The sequence below is a fragment of the Pinus tabuliformis genome, chromosome 7 (assembly GCF_031772625.1).
Source record: "Pinus tabuliformis cultivar Carrire ecotype Pingquan chromosome 7, CPIR1, whole genome shotgun sequence".
NCBI classification, from domain to species: Eukaryota; Viridiplantae; Streptophyta; class Pinopsida; order Pinales; family Pinaceae; genus Pinus; species Pinus tabuliformis.
The window spans coordinates 1,727,800,044-1,727,821,004 of NC_142293.1; the positions used below are offsets into that span (position 1 = coordinate 1,727,800,044).

Genomic DNA, 20,961 nt, shown 5'->3' on the forward strand with positions numbered 1-20,961 from the left:
CATACAACGTCATCCAAGTCATCACTGATAATGCTTCTAATTGTAAGGGTAGCGGAAGCAATCAGGATAGATATGCCAACTTTTTTTGGTCTGGGTGTTTGGTTCACACAATGAACCTTTTGGTGCATGACATTATTAAGATCAAGGAACCTCAATATAGATGGATTGGTGACTTGTACAAGAGGTAGGGTCTATACTTTAATCTCATTCTTTTTATTTTAGGAGGGTTCAAATGAAATAAAAGCCCCTCCTCCCCTCCCACAAATTCACCATTTACTTTGTGTTGGGTCTAGGGCTGTGGGGTAGCAACCCCCCCCCCCCCCCAACCCACCCTTGAATCCCGACTTTAAAAAGTCAATCCCATTAGTGTCGATCGCACGATCACAAATTTTTTTGGATCAAATGAAATAAAAGCCCCTCCTCCCCTCCCACAAATTCACCATTTACTTTGTGTTGGGTCTAGGGCTGTGGGGTGCATGACATTATTTAAGATCAAGGAACCTCAATATAGATGGATGGGTGACTTGTACAAGAGGTAGGGTCTGTACTTTAATCTCATTCTTTTTATTTTAGGAGGGTTCAAATGAAATAAAATCCCCTCCTCCCCTCCCACAAATTCACCATTTACTTTGTGTTGGGTCTAGGGCTGTGGGGTAGCACCCCCCCCCCCCCCTCCCAAACCCACCCTTGAATCTGCTCCCGAAGCGTGCTCTACTTGGGAGCGGATCCAAAGTGACCTCGAGAGTACGCTCGTGGAATTTTCTCCCTTCGGTAGTGAATTTCGGGAGTGCGCTCCCTTAAAAAAAATTGCTCCTTGGTTTTTCGGGAGTGGATGCCAAAGCGGTTGAGGAGTGGTCGCTCCTGGAGAGACTTTTTTTAGTCGGGAGTGATTGCCCCCGACTTTAAAAAGTCACTCCCATTAGTGCCGATTGCACGATCACAAATTTTTTTGGAGGGAGGGGAGGAGGGTCCAAAAGATATAAAAGCCCCTCCTCCCCTCCCACAAATTCACCATTTACTTTGTGTTGAGAGCAAGAGAGTGCAAGAGAAGGCTTGAGAGGAAGATTGAAAGGAGCAAGTTGGTGAGTGAGAGGGTTGCTTGAGGAGCTTGAGGAGTTTGAAAGGGAGAATGGAGTTTGGGATTGAAGGCACCATTGGAGAGCCAAAGAGGTAGGGTCTATACTTTAATCTCATTCTTTTTATTTTTCCATGAATCCATGTAGCAATAGCATTTGTGTTTCTTACATGTCCATTGTTGAATGAAATCTATTCCCATTCATACTTCATTTTATTGCAGGCAATCTCTTGATGTCGATTCCTTTTTTTGTTATGATGGTGTCGGGGAGCAGAAGAACAAGGGCTGATGAAGAGGATGAAGAAGTGTGTAGTGGTGGATATGAAAACCCTGGAGAGGAAGAGTACCAAGAGGATGAGGAAGAGGAGAATAACGGGAGTGGAGGTGATGAGGGGAAAAAACCAAAGTAGGCCAAAGGGGGTGGAACCACTAAATTTACATGCCTCCATTGCAAAAACACTTACATAGGTTCATACGGGACAAAGATAAACAAATAGGAATCAAAACTTGTGTAAGTGTGTCACAAGCTCAAAGAGCCAAGTACGTAAGGGAAGAAGAGGAAGCCCAATGCAAAAGTAAAAGATCAAAGGGTGACTTTGAACATGACACCATTAACCCAAAATCACATAGACTAAGAACTTCATCAGCGTCCTACACATGGTAGTGGATATTGAGGCATAGGAAGTGGCACAAACATCGCTTTAAGGCGTAGAACCATATAAAAAATGCTTGATCAAGTGTGTAGGGATCATGTGGATGTAAAATTTTTATGGTTAATCTATGCATGTGGGATACCATTCAATGTTCTTCGTTCATCTTATTGGCATGAAATGGTCTTTGCCATCAATGATGCCCCTAAAGGATACAAGAGCCTTGGGTATGATAAAGCTAGAACTAATGGACTTGATCGTGAAAAAGCCAAATTAACACATGCTTTGGGTAAATTCACAAATAGTTGGAATGACTATGGGGTATCCATTGTATCTAATGGCTGGACAAATGTCAAAGGCAAGCCATTGATAAGTGTTCCTTTCATCACATGATTACTTAGACAAGTTCCAGACCACCATCAACATTGCAGAACTGTTGATTCAAAGAATTGAAAGTATTGGTCCATACAACGTCATCCAAGTCATCACTGATAATGCTTCTAATTGTAAGGGTAGCGGGAGCAATCAGGATAGATACGCCGACTTTTTTTGGTCTGGGTGTTTGGTTCACACAATGAACCTTTTGGTGCATGACATTATTAAGATCAAGGAACCTTAGTATAGATGGATTGGTGACTTGTACAAGAGAGGCAACAAGAATGATAAGATTTATTACCGGCCATAACAATACCCATGGGTTTTTCCACAGTCACTCAAGCTTGGAGCTATTGAATCTTGGAAAGACTAGATTTGCTAGCTATTACCTCACCTTCAGGCGCCTTTTGAAGGTAAGAGAGTCATTGGCTAGCATGGTATCAAGTACACATTGACGGGTATTAAAGGATAGGGCTCCAACTGCGACTGATAGGGAAGTTTTTGATGACGTGGAAGCGACTGCTCTTGATGGCCAGTTTTGGGCAAGTGTGACAGAGGTTTTGCAATACACCAAGCACATTTATTGCATGATTTGTTTTGCAGATACATAAGCATCAGTGATTGGGGAGGTGTATGAGCAAATGGATAACATGTTGGGGCAAATAAAAGATATTGTTTAGCCAAAGGATTCCAATTTGTATGATCTAATTTACAATTTATTGTGTGCACAGTGGGATAAACTTAATGTTCCACTACATGCCTTGGCATATATCCTTATGCCAAAACAATACTCTCCATCTTGGTTGGGAAAACCTACATCTGGGGGTGGGGTTAGTACCAAACCCCATACATATCCAGAGGTATAAAATGATTATATGACAACATTAGACAAGCTAGTCCCTGACAAGGAGTGTGCTAAATTGTGTGGAGAATTAGACAAATACTTCACTAGCATTGGAGTGTTTGGTTCTTTACATGCAATGGAAGATATGGATAGATTGGATGTTGTCACATGGTGGGACATGTATGGCGGCCTGGGACTTCTGGCAAAATTGGCAAAAAAGGTGCTTTCATAGGTTGTAAATACTTCTTCTGTAGAGAGGTGTTGGAGCACCTATAACTTCATCCATAATGTGAGAAAAAACGACCTCGATGAAAACCGGGCAGAAAGCTTGGTTTTTGTGCATTATAACTTGAGGTTGTTGACACATTATTGTGAGTGGTCTCGTGCTGATATATACATCTAGAAGAATTGGAAACAAAACTTTTGAAAGATAATGATGAAGCAAGTGCAACAACATAGTAGCCATGCCACCCCCATCATCCAGTAGTAGTGCTCCAATTCCACAACCTTTGTTGCTGCCACCTCCATCTACATCTTCACATGGAGGTCATGTGCCTTTTGGTTCTAGTTTTGGACATGGTGATCTGAGTATGTGGGAGGAGACCCTTTGTAGACCACGAGCTTCTCATAAATTAGACATTTCTTGTGGCAAGAGTCCCAAGCAGTGGGCAATAGATTTACTTGTATTTTCTAGTTGCTAGTAGTTTTTATAATTGTTGACTCTTTCATATTTATTATGATATTTTTGTAAACAATATATAACCACTTAAGTTTGAAGTTTGAACTTTGAAGTTGGCAATTATAACTCATTGGTAATGAATTATGAATATGATGCTTCGTGAAAGTAGAAAGTTGAAACATTTCATTTCATGTTAGATATTTTTTTTATAATTTGGTTACTTGGTAATGGTAATGGTTACAAGTACAAATGTAGTGATCAATGATGAAAAATGTTAAATATTGAATTTTGAAAGCTTGAAACTTTAAGATTGATGAATCTTCAATCTTGAGACTCGATACGTTGTATGTTACTAACTTGTGGACGTGGTTGATGAAGAAAATAACTTCCAGATGATTGATGTTATATGGTTTAATCCATGTTTTTATGCTTTTTATATCTAATTCATCATTCTACATGCTTTTGTTGACATATATGCATCAAAATATATAAAAATATATATTATATAAAAATTCGCTCCCGACCCAGGAGCTTTTGAAAATATTGATCCTCACTCCCGCTTCCCACTTTCGCTTCCTGCTCTTGCGCCTGCTTTTGCTCCTGCTCCCTAGCAGCCCTGCGCATGTCTACTCCAACCCTTGCCAATTTCAGAACAAAAATGAGAAAGCATCTCAATGGATTTTATTACGGGACTACCCAAAGTACTAGGAAATAATTTCATCTATCTAGTGGTTGACGAATTGATGAAATTTGCTCATTTCTTCCCAATTCTAACTGATTATATGACCAGATGGGTAGTAGAACCGTTCATCAGAAAGGTATTCAAAGTCCTCAGAATACCTAAAAATATAGTTAGTAATAGGGATACCAGATTTATGAGTGCATTCTAGCAGGAGTTTTTTAGGCTAGTGGGAACAAAATTGACCCCTATAATACTAGCTACCACCCTCAGACAGATGGTCAGATAAAGATCGTGAATAAATGGATTAAGGGATACTTATGTAACTACGTGATAGGTCAACACAAGGCCTCGACAAGTGATTGCATCTCGAGGAACATTGTTACAACACCACTTATTGTTTGTCTATTGGGATGACCCCATTCAGAGCACTATACGGCTATGACGCTCCATCTTTTATGGATTTGACCTTCAGAGATAGCAGGGCCAAAAAAGCTAAAGATTGGATACATGAAAGGACATTCTCAAGGAACTAAAGGAAAACTTGTAGGCTGCCCAAAACCAACAAAAGATGTATGCAGACCAACACTGAACAAAACATAGTTTTGAGGTAGGAGACCTTGTTTTCTTTTGATTGCAACGCTATAGACATTCTACACTCAAGAAAAGTGGTGTAGAAACACTGAAGCCAAGATTTTATGGACCTTACAAAGTGCTCTGATGAATTGCCAAGGTAGCCTATGAGCTAGAGTTGCCAAAGAAATCAAAATTCACAACGTCTGCCATGTATCATGTCTCAAGAAGGCCATTGGAAAACAAAATCACTACTTCCATTGAACCTATGTCACAGGGTTCGCCGAACTTGAAGGTTCAGGTTCGAAATTCGGCGAACCTCAAAAAAATTTTGAAATTCGTTCAGGTTCGCCGAACCTGAAATTCGAACCTAATCGAACTCAAACTTGAATGAACCTCTTCGAACCTTAATGAACCTGAACGCGAATTTAATAAAAATTTTTTAAGGTTCGATTTAGGGTTTGCCGGTTTTTTTGACGGTTTTATTTGGCTGTTTACGAAAAAAACCAAGGGCCGCATACCGCTTTTCTGCAACGCTTCCTGCCAAATATTTCTTTATGAATGATGGCTCTCTAACGTTTTGGCACAAGCTGTTGGGAGTATTGAGTGAGCGTTTGTATTGAGCAGGCTGGAAAGCTGTGTATTTGCTAACAGTCTTTTGTCATACCTCATGGGCCAATTTGGCCTATGTTTTATATCTATGTCGCAAATGCCAAAATTGACCAAAAAATCTAGCTGGAAAGGAGCCAAAAAATGACCTCATTAAACTACTGCATTCAAATTTATCAATTTTGAAAGCAACATCACCACATTAGCTTGACAGACGACCTTTCCAACATTGCGCAGGGTATTTTTGTGTGAAATCAAAACAAATCACTGTTGTTATAGGTATCCAACCACCATTCTAGGTAGAAATTGCCAAAATCCACAACTATCACAAATTTTTGCCCTCGAGAATGGTAAAATCCAAACTAGGAATGCTTCTCCACAGTGTTAAATGTCAAATCTAACGAAAAAGAGTCAAAAAAGAAACTTGCTGCTATAAGTTTTCAACCACCAAATTTCCAACACATACAAATGGTCTTCAGAACGTACTGTTTTGGTTTCAGGTTTCTGTTAGTATTTAAACATTAAAACGATGTGATTTTTTAAAAGATTACTAGTATTTGACATTCATTTAAATTTTGAAGACTGAAAATTATGTCATTTCTTTTTGTAAACTACTATTGTGTATGTTTACATTTAACTAGATGTTAGAATGATTACATTATTCATGTATGTTTACTAATAAGAATTTGTATTCATGTGTTTATGGATCGATTTTGAATTTTCTATTATTTTGTCATATATAGATATATATATATTGAAAAATATGTGTAGTTGAACCTAATGCCGAACCTCATTTGAACCTGATCGGAAAATTCGAATTCGAATTGAACTTAATCGTTGTCGAACTTGAATTCGAACTCGAACCATGTGACATTGCATCGAACTACCCCATTTGGACGAAAAAGGGGAACAAAGATTAATTTTGGAAGCAATCATGATAGTTCGAGGAAAAAGATTGGGGGGAAGAATGATCTCATAATACCTTATTAGATGGAAAGACCTACCTGAAGAAGACACAACATGGGAAGTGTTGAATCTTGTAACTTTGGACTGTCTTCATAATGTATATTTTTGGCCCTTGATGTATTTATATTGATCAAATGTAAAGCATGTTCTTTGTGCTAGATCCAAAAGAAAAATTTATTTTTGAGTCATGTCCTTACAGACTTTTGAATGAGAAAAAAATGAATTTTTGGCTCCAAAACCAGTCAAGTGAGCCCAAGCAGAAGAGACACCCATTCGACCCAGCAAATCACTATATAAAGACAGTTCGGCCTCCTTCTCAAGGCAACAATTCGACCTCTCTCAGGCAAGAATCTTCTGGGCATCCCAAGGGAAGGACAAGGAGGACGAAAAAGGACGAATTTATCTCTCTCTCTCTCTCTATCTAGCTCATATGAGTGGAACATCTCTCTCTCTAGATCGCATAAGTTTCTGGGCAGTTGTAGTTGCAGGGCCAAAATTTTGGGTTTTTGGGCAGTGGCGGGGAGGTCGAAATTCGGCCTAGGGAAGAACAAGAAGGCCGAATTGCTGGATTAGATTGGAGGCTTGACTTTGGAGGGTGTTGACTAGGTTTGACCCAAGTTTGACCTAGTTGTTGACTAGAAGTCTAGGTGTGTCTCTTGTTAAAAAGAAGAATTTCTCTATTGAAAAGGTTGTTGGGTTTTTCCTCCAGGTGGGTTTTCCTGAGGTAAATCTTGTGCTCTCTTTGTGCATTGTGATCTCTGCTGTTCCACTGTTTGTATATGGTCGAATTTCTGAAGTGTAATTGCTTAATGATATATTGGGAAAATTAAAAGAAGATCAACATCATTAGAAGTAATTATTAGTTTTCAGAAATATTGTGCTTGTATCAATTGGACTTGAAAAATCAACATGGTATTAGTCTTTAGAGCTTTTGGTGAAGTAAGGGACATTGAGATCATTCTTGAAGAAATGTTCTTTGAGATCACTATTGTTTAGACCACCTTGATTGTTGATCTACATCCATGGCTTCCTCTATGAAACTTGAGAACAAGTTAGAAGGGGCTTCAAATTTCAGAGCTTGGAAAACTAGGATTGATCTTATTCTTGCAAAGAACAAAGTTTTGGATATTGTGAAGGGCAAGATTGTAGAACCAACAGATAATGCAGGAAAATAAAAGTTCAAGGATGAGCCTTATTTTGGATTCCATTAGAGATAATTTGATCCCTTATATCTCAGAGCTTGAAACTTGAAAGATGTATGATGCCCTAACTAATCTATTTATAATCAACAACATTGGTCAAGTCATGAGTTTGAAGAATGAGCTTTGTGATGTAAGGATGACAAATGATGATACTGTGGCCTCATATTTCATAAGATCTCTCAACTAAGAGACCAACTTCAAGATTGATGAAGTTAGCTCTAAAAAGTAACTTGTGACTACAACACTTAATGGACTACCTAGATCCTGGGATGCATTTGCAACTGGTAAAAATAACAGGAAGGAAGTTCCTTCTTTTGAAGAACTATGGACCTCTTGTGCTCAAGAAGAATCAAGGCTTATATCAAGAGATAGAAAGGAAGATTCTAAAGCATTTGCAACTTGTTTCAAGAAGAAGAATGGAGGAAAGAGGAAGTTTGGTTTCCAAAATATAAAACCAAAAGGAAGACCTGCTACATGAGGAAAGAAAGATATGTCTGTTGTCACAAATTTGGTAACTATATGAGCCAATGTCCTAAAGGAGGGAATGATAGAAAGAGGAAGGGAAAACAACATGCTTCAACAAAAAACATTGATGAACATTTAAAGAAATCCAAAGGTGAGAAAGATTTATTTTATTTTTCTGCTCTAATGGGTTCTATTGCAGATGACGATGATATTTGGCTGGTGGATAGTGGTGCTTCAAGACATATGACGGGAGATCGTCAGAATCTCACTTGCATGATGGAAAGAATATTATCTCAAAGGGTAGAGCTTGGAGACAACCACAACTATGTAGTCAAAGGAATTGGGAAGACACTTATTGAGCTGGAATTCGGTTACAATGCTCATCTCAACAATGTTCTATGCGTGCCAGGTTAGAAAAATAATTTAGTCTTTATTTCATGTTTGGAAGATAAAGGAGTTAGAGTAGCATTTGTTGATGGCAAAGTACTTGTATGGCCCAAGGGCTCTAGTGTAAATGATGCTAGGGTTACTGGAATTCGTGAAGGAAGATTGTATAAACTCTTGGGTCAACCGACTCAAGCTTTGGTACATGATGAAATCAATCCATGTGAACTACCTTCGTTATAGTACCTTGCTTGCTTTAAGTCAAATAGTTTTAGGTGTTCCTGAATTGCAAATAGAACATGAAGGCACATGTAAAGGTTGTGCACTTGGAAAGAATGTCGAAAGGTCATTTCCAAGCAGTTATAGTAGATCCAAAGAAATTTTGGATCTGATTCATTCTGATGTATGTGGTCCTATGTCAGTGAAATCACTTGGAGGTTCTTTATACTATGTAACTTTTATTAGTGACTTCGCTCGTACGATGTGGATCTATCTCATGAAGACCAAAGATGAAGTCTTCACCAAGTTTCAAGAATTCAAGGTTGAAATAGAGAACTTGACAGGAAAGAAGATCAAGATTTTAAGATTTGACAATGGAGGAGAATACAATTCAAAAGAACTTGTTGCCTTCTGTAAAGAAACTGGGATTAAGAGGGAGTTGATTGCTCCTTATAATCCTCAACAAAATGGAGTGGCAGAAAGAAAGAAAAGGTCCATTGAAGATCTGTTAAGGCTATGATTCATGATCAAGATTTGCCTATGTTCTTATGGGGAGAAGCATCCTTAACAATTGTATACATCCAAAATAAAAGTCTTCATCGAATTCTAGAAGATATGACTCCTAAATAAGCATTCAATGGAAAAAAGCCAAAGGTTGGGCATTTGAGATTCTTTCGCTGCCCAATTTACATTCATGTTCCCGAATATAAGAGGAAGAAGCTAGAACCTTCAGGATAACAAGGAATATTTGCTGGGTATAGTGAATCATCAAAGGCTTATAGAATCTACATTCTAGAGCATCGACATGTTAAGGTCATCTGGGACGTTACCTTTGATTAGAAGGTTGGATATTGGAAGAGTCTAAAGAAGTTTCCATGGACTCCAGTGATGAAGAAGAACATGAAGCTTCTAAGGAAGAAGGTTCAAGTCCTACAAAACATCCTGAAGAGCCAAAGTGATCTTGTGAACCATTATTTTTCCTGGCATTAGGAAAACACCAACATGGCTTCGATCTACCTTGCAAGAAGCAGAAGGGCATGCAACTCCACATGGCATATCTAAAGAAAGTAAGAGACCTAAAAGGTTTTCTAGTTATGCAACTCTTATGACTAATCTCATTGATGCAGAACCTTCCACTTATGAAGAAGCAACTAACCAACAAGTGTGGAAGGATGTTATGATTGAAGAATACCAATCCATCATGAAGGGAAGTAGGTGGTGTTCGAAATGGATATATAAGATCAAGCATGCAGTAGATGGAAGTATTCACAAATACAAGGACAATTTGTGAGTAGAGGGTTCTCTCAAAAAGAAGGAGAGGACTATGATGAGACCTCTAACACAATTTGTGGCTAGAGGGTTTCTCTAGTTGCGAGGTACACTTCTATTAGATCTATTATTTATCTTGTTGCTTCTTTAGGTTGGAGTTTACACCAGATGGATATAAAGACTGCTTTCCTCAATGGTGTAATTGAGGAAGAGCTATACATTGAGCGACCTCAAGGTTTTGAGGTGCATGGGAAGGAGTCTCATGTTTGCAGGTTGAAGAAAGCCTTGTATGGACTCAAGCAAGCTCCAAGAGCTTGGTATGCTTGAATTGATAGCTACCTGACGAGACTTGGATTTCTCTAAGAGTGATGCTGATCCAAACCTCTATTTCAAGGTTGTGAAGAATGCACTTGTGATTTTATTGCTATATGTTGATGATTTATTTTTGACAGGCGTTGAGCCTCTCATTATTCTTTGAAAGAGGGAGTTGGCCTCTGAGTTTGACATGAAGTATCTTGGCTTGATGCATTATTATTTGGGACTGGAAGTATGCCAGAAGCCTGGTGAAATCTTCCTTGTTCAAGGAAAGTATGTTATTGAGATCTTTCAAAAGTTTGGCATGATGGGCTGTTAATCCATGGCAACTCCCATGGTGACTAATTTGAAGAAGTCGAGAGACTCTAAATCTAATCTAGTAGATCCATCCATGTAGTGGCAGTTGATGTATTTGGTTAATACTAGGCTGGACATTTACTTTGCAATAAACACATTGAGCAAGTTTCAAGTGGAACCAAGACATGAGCATTGGATTGTAGCAAAGCACATATTGAGATATCTATGTGGTATTGTAAATTATGGTTTGAGATATGTCTCAAACAATGATGTAAAATTGCAAGGATATATAGATTCTGACTAGGCAGGGAGTGTGGATGACAGGAAGAGTACTTTGGGAGGATGCTTCAGTTTGGGTTCTGCTATGATTTCTTAGATGAGCAGGAAGCAAAGATCTGTCGCACTCAACATTGCAAAAGCAAAGTATATTGGAGCCTTTGAAACTTGTACTGAAGTAGTATGGCTTCGAAAGTTGTTTGCAGGATTGTTTGACTAGAAGTTGGAACCGACTGTGATATATTGTGACAATCAAAACTGCGTAAAGCTTTTAGAGAACCTCGTGTTCCATGACAGGTTGAAGCAAATGGAAATCAATTACCACTACATTCGTGACAATGGTGCAGAAGGGAGCAATAAGGCTCGAGTGCATCTCCATTGAAGAGCAGACAATGGATATTTTGACGAAGCCTCTGTCTAGAATGAAGTTCATATACTTGAGGGACAAGATTGGGCTTGTGGAGATTTCCGCTCTCAACGATATGATAGCATCATGGATAGTCATTGTCCCTGTGTCAAACATGTTGACCAGTTGGGGAGAATGGTCCTAGAAGCCCAGAATCACTCAGTTGAGTGTGTGGCTTTCAACATTTGGCTCAGTCTCTCCAGATAGGATCAATGTTTTTAAAACCGGAACCGGTGACCGGACCGGTCCACCTAATGAACCGGTTTACCGACCGGAACCGGTCTAACCGGGACTGGTTTGGTCTAAACGAACCGGTTTCAGAAAAATACATTAAATAATTATTTTTTAATGAAAAAAACTATTTTTAAGATTTAAAACCATGATTCCAAGCCAATAGAGACAAAATATGCAAAGATTGCTCATTTATATACCATGTAAAGGTGAATATATCAAAATGGCACCGAGTGCAATACATATCATCGACAAAATACATAAGCAATGAGGCTCTAAATGGCCTCTAGAGTGCAAAAACAAAGCCTACAAACTATGGGGCCAATGGCCTACTACAAGACTTCAGTCTAGACTCTACATATATGATAATAGTAAATACTATAATAGTGATCAACATTATCACTTGAAGTTGAAACTTCTCATGAGTCTCAGTCATCATGATCAAACTCAGTTGGTTGAGTCTCGACTCCCAAACTTTGCAGTCGCAAACTTCTCTATTGGTTCAGTGACTTGAGTCTCAAACTTCTGAAGGTATTCTGCCCTAATATGCCCTATTATTTCATTTGGTGCTCCACATGGCTTTACATGGCCTCCTATCCCAGCCAAGTGTTGCTTGAACCTGTTAATACCCCCTCCTTGAATGGATTTTTGGCAATATTTGTAGATCATTTTGCCATCAATCATATCACAATGAGCCCATGCAGTATCTCTGGCTTTTGGAGGCATGATGACTCCCTGGATGGTAGATCATAGGAGTGAGAAGTTTATAACACATAAAAAAATCAATTCATGGACAACAGTCAAATAAGGAATTTTCAAGTGCAAATCCTTACCTGGAAATGCAAACTAGCTTCCTTAGCCTCCTCTTGAAGATGGCAACTCCACTAACAGCTACACACTATCTCCAAAATAGCTCCAACTCCAACTCCAAGATGACTACTTCAGCAAAAACTCAACACTCTCCAAGCTCACAAACAAACTCACAAACACTCCAAATCAGATGTGTGAGACAAATGAGAGTGAGAGGGGCCTCTTATAGCTTGGAGAGGGTGTTTTTGGAGGGAAAACACCCTTAGTTCCCCCCCAAAACCCTAAAACCACAGTTAGAAATCCGCTTTTTGCAAGTTATGGTGGGCATGCCTAAAACCGGCCGGTTTAGGACGGAACCGACCGGTTTGATACAAACTGGCCAGTTCCGTCCTAAACCGGCCGGTTTTCACCGGTTAGGGCCAAAAATTGGAGAAACTGGCTTCCAAACCGGGTTTTTTGGCCAGTTCGGACCGGCCAGCTTGCTAACCGGCCGGTTTGATCGGTAACCGGTTTTTGAAAACGGTTTTTAAAACACTGGATAGGATGAGTAGCTCATTCAACATTAGGCCTAGTTGTTCATGTAGAGTGTGGCCTTTGGAGTTGAGCCACGAGTCAAAGAGTTTGACCAGGATGGTGGACCTAGATTAGTCTAGGTTAGGAGTATCGACCAAGATTATAGGTTAGTGGTACCGATCAAGTTATGATGACTAGTTGAAGTGCTAAATGTTATGCTATGGGTCAATAGTACCGACTAGTTGTGGCAACTAATAGATACTGATGATTTACCTTATGTCAGAGATGTTGACAAGGTTGATGATGATTTGTTGTAACCTTTTCATAGAGAAATTTGTCAACTTGAGAACATCTAAGACAATCATTATGAATACCTCCCTAGTTAAGAGGGAGTGTTGAGTTTTGTAACTATGGTTGGTGATCATAATGTATATTTTTGGCCCTTGATGTATTTATATTGATCAATGTAAAGTGTGTTCTTCATGCTAGAGTCAAATTTTTATTTTATTTTTGAGTCATGCCCTTGAGTACTTTTAAAAGAGAAAAAATTGAAATTTCGAAATCGAATTTTTTTGCTCCAAAACTAGTGAAGTTGGCTGGCCTCCCTCCGAGTCAAATTGGCCCAGGCAGAAGAGACATCCATTTGACACAATAGATTTCTATATAAAGACAATTCAATGTCCTCCTCAAGGCTGCAATTTGATCTCTCTCAAGCAAGAATCATCTAGGCATCCAAGCAAAGGACAAGGAGGACGAAAACAAAGGACGAGTTTATCTCTCTCTCTCTATTTAGCTTGCACGTGTGGAAGATCTCTCTTCTCCAGGTTTGACTAGAGATTTGTTGAAGGTCAAGTTTGACCTAGTTGTTGACTAGAAGTCTAGGTGTGTCTCTTGTTGAAAAGAAGAATTTCTCTATTGAAGAGGTTGCTGGGTTTTTTCCCCAAGTGGGTTTTCCTAAGGTAAATCTTGTGCTCTCTTTGTGCATTGTAATCTTTATTGTTCCACTATTTTTATATGGTTGAATTTATGAAATGTAATTGCTTAATGATATACTGGGAAAATTAAAAGGAGATCAACATCATTAGAACTAATTATCAATTTTCAGAAATATTGTGCTTGTATCTATTGCACTCGAAAATTACTGGAAGGAGAACAAATTTTGCAGTACCCGAATTTGCAATTGCTTGAGGGAAAGCAATTTCGGGAAAGGGGAATTGTAATGTCCTCTTCCAATTAATTGGCCAAGGGAGGACGAAGTAGCCTATCCAACCTCATAGGCTATAGTTAGATTGTGCAAAAATCCAATTAGATACTTTGGATTAGATGAGTTAGATTGTTGTCATTTATGCTCCTAGTATGGTATATAAATTTTCCCTGTTAATGTGCAGGGCAATTTTGCAATGTTATAGTATCTTGATTGGTGTTCATGCTTTGTGGAGTTATGTTTTCATTATCCTCCTTGTCAATATAAATATCGTTACAATTTCAATGTCTTTCACATGTTCTCTGAGGGATTATTCAAGCAGTAGATGCTGTGCACGGTGTTAGTGGGGTCTAAAGTGTTTAATAAATTGCAATTATACATACTCAAGTTCTGTACTGTTCATTTTTATTGTTTCAATGCACGATGAAACAGATTGCAAATATGGAAAATGACCATCTCATGCACTTTGAGTTACCAGTTATCATTGTCTATGATCAGTAAAATATCTCTGTACAATGTATGTACATAATCTGTTTAAAATAAGAAAATTCTCATGAATGTAGTTAATTGCTGTAGCTCTTTTCTAGAATTTTCAGTCACTACTTTGCTTGTGTTGGCGTATACCCTTCAAATACAGGAATAATGGGGTCTTATGATTTTGAGAATCATAAATGTGGGTGATTGTTTATCCTTTCTGAGTTTTTGTTCAAGCCTTGCTCACCTAGTACTTCAATAAACTTTGCAGATATCTTCAGGATAATTTTTTGAGCGGCATAATTCCTTCTGAGTTTGGAAAGCTTTCAGAGCTGAAGATTCTGTGAGTAAACTTTTTCGTTGAGTTCTTTGACCAATGGGGTGAATACTTTCTATATCATCTATTGTACAGTATGACAGTTTCAGAAAACATTTGTTGACATTTTTTTTCCTTTAGTGTATTTCCTTTTGCAAACAAGATAAAGAAAGGATGCCATGAGATATGAGCGTAATGCAATGTTCAGTTTTAGTTTTTCCACCATATGCAAAGCAATGTAAACGATGGAACAAGTTATAGTAAAGAAAACTGGTACTCAGACTTCCGCTGCCAAACCAGATGTTTTATCCCTGAAGGACAAAAAAGGAGAAAACAGAAAGAAAATAAAATAAAAATTAAACCTGTTATAAACTAAATCTATGTCTTTTTCATATCTAAATTAATGTATACTTTATTTCATTTATGAATCAATGCATTTCATTTCTGAATATGAATCTGAATCATTTCACATCTAAATTAATGTATACAATATTTCATTTATGAATCAATGCATTTCATTTCTGAATCTGAATCTGAATTGCACCTATATCGTTTACAAATTTGAATTTAATATTTTACTATATGGTATTTACTTTAGGCATTGATGAATTTGCATGTGATGGATTGTTGTTGTCGGGTTTTTATCATTATCATTATTATTTTTGTTATAATTTTAGCGATGAGGATCCCAATGCTAGGGATCCCAGAATCCCCTTGTCCCCCATGAATTGCCCTAAAATCTTTGGATGGCTCCCTCATATCACCCATGTGCATTTCCCTGCTCTCACTCTCATGCATCATAGAAACTTGGTGGAACATAGTTATTTCCCTTGTCACTTTATTAGAAGATATAAAGTTAAAAGCACATATGCCATAATATAATTAACCCAATACATGTATGAAAACCATATTTGAAGAAATAATAATGCAATCTGCCCATAGCATTATCAGGAGCAAAATTGCTCATACTACGAATTACTGAATATAAATATATACCACGAGTCCAAGTCAGTCCACATAAAAAACACAATAATACAACAATCATTTTGGTTACTTAGGAGTACGCTCCCCACATCCCTAGCGCTATTGGTTTGTCCCCTCCTAGGACCTTGAGCTCCTCGGCTCCAGAAACACATTTAAGAAATCAATGAAAGGTATTGATGCAATCCATAAATCAGCCTTATAACTCCATCATTTTTAGACAACTCATTCAAAGAATCATCCTGGAGGCTAAACATTGCATCTATCTAATGTTTACAAGTTGGTAACCCATTCATTGATATTTTTAGGGAATGAGTGAAAAAGGAAAGTCCTGTTGGCAATCAAAGGAGACACAATGGGTTAGCAATGAAGCATTGGTCGGGATGACAAATTTGTATTAATTATAGATACAAAACACACGATAACTTGAGCATGAGTTCCAGACCATTTGCATTGAAAATTACAATTACTAATAATATGCACAGGGATTTTATCATTGTGGCAAAGAACAATCAAAACTCTATACATGTGTCAGATTACAATTAAGCTCTAAAAAATACAGCAAGTCCTTTGTATTTCCAATCGATTGTGTAATATATGAGGGATGGGTCCAACTTTATATTATTTGCGGGAGTAAACAAAATGAAGTATGCTGCTGACAGTAGCAAGAATATCCAATGTATGACATGCATGGAAACAAAAATCATGAAATTTACTTATGTTGTTATTTATGGAATGAAAACAAGGATTGGGAATGCCAAAACAAACCCATAATAACTTTCTCAAGCTCAAGCATATATTTACATTTGAAGCTAGTTCAATGAGGTGGGTAAAATCATGGGTTGAACCTTGTAACATTCGGGTAGTTGAAGACTTTAAACATGCCAAATTGGTCATGCACATAACCATTAACAAGAGCCATTTGAACAAAATTACCAATGATCATAACAATAGCTAGTAAAGGCAATAGGTTTGAGGCCATGAGGCCCAATACAAATGCAAATAGAGTCAAGGAAAGGGACAATGATAATATAGTTCACAACATGACAAGAATGAAAACCACATCGCCACAAAATCATAGTTAGAACAAAAGGCAAGAGTTGAGCTATCCAAATGAAGGTGAGGTAGACCAAAATGAATTTAGTGGTTAAGCAAACACAAGATATGCAAGGTTGAGCTAGCATGCAATGGCAATATCAAACAACTTTCAAAATTGGAGGATGGATGTGAGCTGCACTTGGGCTATTCATTTTGTAGGTGACAAAACATAACTCAAAGAATTGCTTGGAGCTAGTGAAGGCATGAACATTCTCATCTCGAGCCATATCTTTGACCATGAAGCTCAGGTTGAAGCTGTGTCTATATAAACAAAATTGAGCAAAAACCCATAAATGATCAATGGCTTTGGATAATAGAGCTAGGGCGAAAGGGTTCAGCCCATTGTTTACAAATAGGAAGAGATTGAAAACCGTAGGTGAGGTAGTCATCCCACTAACCAAACTTTGACCCATAATTCAGAAGATGAGGCTGAGACAACTTAACACAATAAACAAAGGTAGGGTATATCACATCTATTTATGCATAAACTCAAAGCAAAATCTAAATTGGAGGTTTAGTGACCTAGGCAAGGTTGATGGCAATGATGATGGCAAAGTGACAAGAAAAACTAGCTGCAAACTTCACACTCTTCCAAGCAAAGAATCTACTTCATTATCAAGCCAACAAACAACTCAAAAATGTCTTTTGAATTACATATGAATGTTGCATGCAGAAGAAATCAATGCACAAAACACCACCAATTTCCCTTCAAATAGTTTCACAATAATAGAGAAGAGTAGGTTTGTTATAGAATGCTTGCATGCCTGGCTCAATAGTGAATTGCTAGAGTAGAAACAAGTAATTGCCAAAGATTTGAAATGAGTGAGAGCATGCTCAGGTTCATTTTTAAATAGCTCATTAAAATTTTAGATAGAATGAGAATGTAGGAGGGTTTAATGCTATGCCTTCTACCTTAAATGCACGGTTGGTTTCCATTTGTTTCCGTATGCCAATGCCTAGTACAAAGTACATACCATATATCAACTTAAAATGTAGAGTGAATGTATAATGTAATGCATGTGTGGCAATTCAAACTATATAACATGCAATGCTGATGAGCTAGATGAACCATATAATATATATCACCTTAAACACCAATCTCAAGCTATAATAACTTAAGCAAATTGACAAGTGTTGATCCATAAATGTGCCAATTGTTGTTTTATGATTCAAATAACATTGCAATGTTAGGCATTTGCAATTGTGCTAACAATATTCAATAGAGATTGTTACCATGCAAAATTCATTGCAATGTTGTATAACAAGGTCCCTATACACATATATCTAGGGCTATGTTTTTTGTTTTTTGTTTTTTTTAAACCAAGGATGCCCATATCACTCCAAACTAAATGTTTAAGTGGGAAGTAAAGGAGCAATAACTGTAAGTTATATCAAACATTGCTCAATAAAACCAATAGTATGAGGCCATAAGTGTGATAAGCTACATGATGCAAATGTGAAATAACGCCAATATGATGGAACTATGCAACCATAATAACAAGCCCTTAACACATTAAAAGTAGAGGATGTACTTTGCCCATGAGTTCATTAATTCTCAAAGATTATCCATGCCATTTGCTTTGACTAGAACACCCTTATGATGCCTAGAATTGGCAGGTGCCGAGGGGTAGGTGTGTGCTAATGCGTCTCGATGGAGAAAACTGTCCTTTTTATGGAGTCTTGGGTAGGCCACCAACAACCAAATAATGGCTTTTGCTCTATTTCAGTGGTTGCTCCAATCTATCTTGTTTAGTCTCCATAATTTGATCATATGAGGGGACTCCAAGATTGTAATATGACACCTTCATATTCGTTCCTCTCCAATAAACTTCAGCGTCAACATCCTATTTAAAAGGATTCAATCCTATTTGATAACTTTGAATGAGTTCATAATTGTCCATGTTCTTGCAGAATTAACAACTCTATAGTGGGCCAATTAGCAATCAAGGCGGCATCATTAGAAATTGGCACCCTTCTTGTAAACGAGAGGGTGAGTCACCTTTGAATTTCATAATATCATGACATGTGGAGGTGTGTTTTGGAATTGGCAACCTATCGGGGAAGTGACATTTGTGTATATGTGGAGAACTCCTTCAATGGAGCCAGTGAATCTACATGCAGAAGAATACCAATATACTTAGACTTAACACTGTCTGGAAGTTAAATTTTGTTTGGTACAAGGGTTGTATTGGAGAATTTACACTACTAGGATCTATAGTATGGAAGTATTGTTATTAGCATCGAGCTATGAAATTTTGTACTCTGTATCTCTAATGTGACGTTGCGCTGTGTTAATCCTTGAAAATTTAGAGGGTTAAAGACCAACACATTAGGTTGGAGGTTCGATGATAGGTATAAATACAGGCCGAGGATTGGTTCCCAAGGAGACTAGTTATGGGATTGATTCAATGATGAGTCAGACACATTTTTGTACAAATTCGAGAGAGTTACTATTTTTAGCAGGTCTCCTCCTTTGTAGGAGGTAGATATCTAGGGATGGTACACATTGTTGGTCACACATTCAGAGTCCTTATGAACTCAGTATTCTAGTGAGGTTGCTTTGGGTGACATACATGGTACTTTCTATTTTTAGCAGGTTTGGTTTGGAGCCTCACATGTTAGAGATAATGGTATATTTAGAATCCTTGTGAGATTTTAAATTCAATGAACTACTTACAGGCAACATGTGAGCACCTTCTATTTATAGCAGTACTTGCAAGTCATTTTTGATCGTGGATTTGCAGTCCTTGTTGTAAGACGAATCCAATCAGTATGGTTTCTCTGAGGACTTTCTATTTCTAATAGTGATCACATGGCAAAAATGATTACATTTTCAGACTCTCTACTCAGTTCTGAGTCAAATGGTGGTGATTTCATTAGAATTTGATCACTTCCATTTTTTAAGTCAAATCATGGGAGCGCTTACAACATATTTTGGTTCTCCACATTAGTTTCTAAATCTAATGAGTTTAATATTATGGACATGTGGACATATTTATATTTTTAGCAGTGCGTATTTTTAGGCGTGCTATATGTGGAAGGGCTCCCCTATCTGTTTTAGGCATTTTCTGTTATTTCTTTTTTTTGGTTGGGGGGGGGGGGGTTGTCGGTGGGGGTAGGGAGGAGGACTAGTTGATTTTGTAGCTTCGGAATAGACTTGGTATCTTAGCATGTGGAAGTGAAGTCCTCTTTAGGTGGTTGTTTGAGAGGAATAAGTAATATGGTTTCCTTCCTAAGTTTTAAGATAGGAAAAGTACATTGATTAATGTAGACTTTGGGCCAATGTTTTTTTTTCTAAGGATAAATAATTAACTTTTTAAGTGAATTTGATTTTAACCCTCAATCAATTTGGAGATTAGGGATTTGGCATATGGAGAGTTATAAAAGTAGCCTAAGGGAGAGGATGACAACACAACACAAACGAGAGAATTCATAAAGAGGTTTTCTAAATAATTTGCAAGAGTAATATTGTAGATATTTTGTGAGAGATTCAGAGTGGTTGAGCATGAAGGAAAAACACAATAGGATAATTTTTTGTAGCTGAATAAATTAGTAGGGACCACACGCAATTTGTTGTGGATGTGCAGGCGGTAGAAGAGACTAAGTGGGTTGTTGATTTTGCTGGAAGAATTTATCTCAGGTTTTGCTGTAATTTCCTTGTAAATTCCAAGGGCCATTTTTCTTAGTTAGGGACCCATGATTTCTCGTAGGAATTAATGATGAGAAGTTGGAGAGTTATCTTCTGTTGTTGTCATCTAATTTTTTTGGTTTATTTCTTGAAATAGTTTTCTGGTGCTATTTGCCAAGTTGAAGTGCCAACTAGTTTCTATCTGCAGTTTTCAGATATTATTTATTGTGAGTAAAATAAAACAAAATCATTTAGTGGGTAAAATAATTTCTGAGGGGTCAAATAACAACATGAGACATTAAATATGAAATTGGGACTTGGAAAATTAACAGGATTTCTAATTTTAGCATGTCTATTTATGGTAGGATCGTGTGGTACTTTGATGGGTTAACATGTGGTAGCATGTAAGTGGACAGGTGGCAG

At 37.7% G+C, this 20,961-nt stretch overlaps 1 protein-coding gene across 9 annotated transcripts in view; it reads left to right on the forward strand.

The window, feature by feature from the left end:
* Positions 1 to 20,961, forward strand: part of FEI1 (Leucine-rich repeat protein kinase family protein) — a 211,627-nt gene that overhangs the window by 57,260 nt on the left and 133,406 nt on the right. For all 9 annotated transcript variants that reach the window (XM_089460401.1, XM_089460397.1, XM_089460393.1 and 6 more), the window contains exon 7: positions 14,787 to 14,858. In XM_089460401.1, the coding sequence (XP_089316527.1) occupies positions 14,787 to 14,858 (72 nt within the window). The remainder of the gene's footprint in view (positions 1 to 14,786; positions 14,859 to 20,961) is intronic.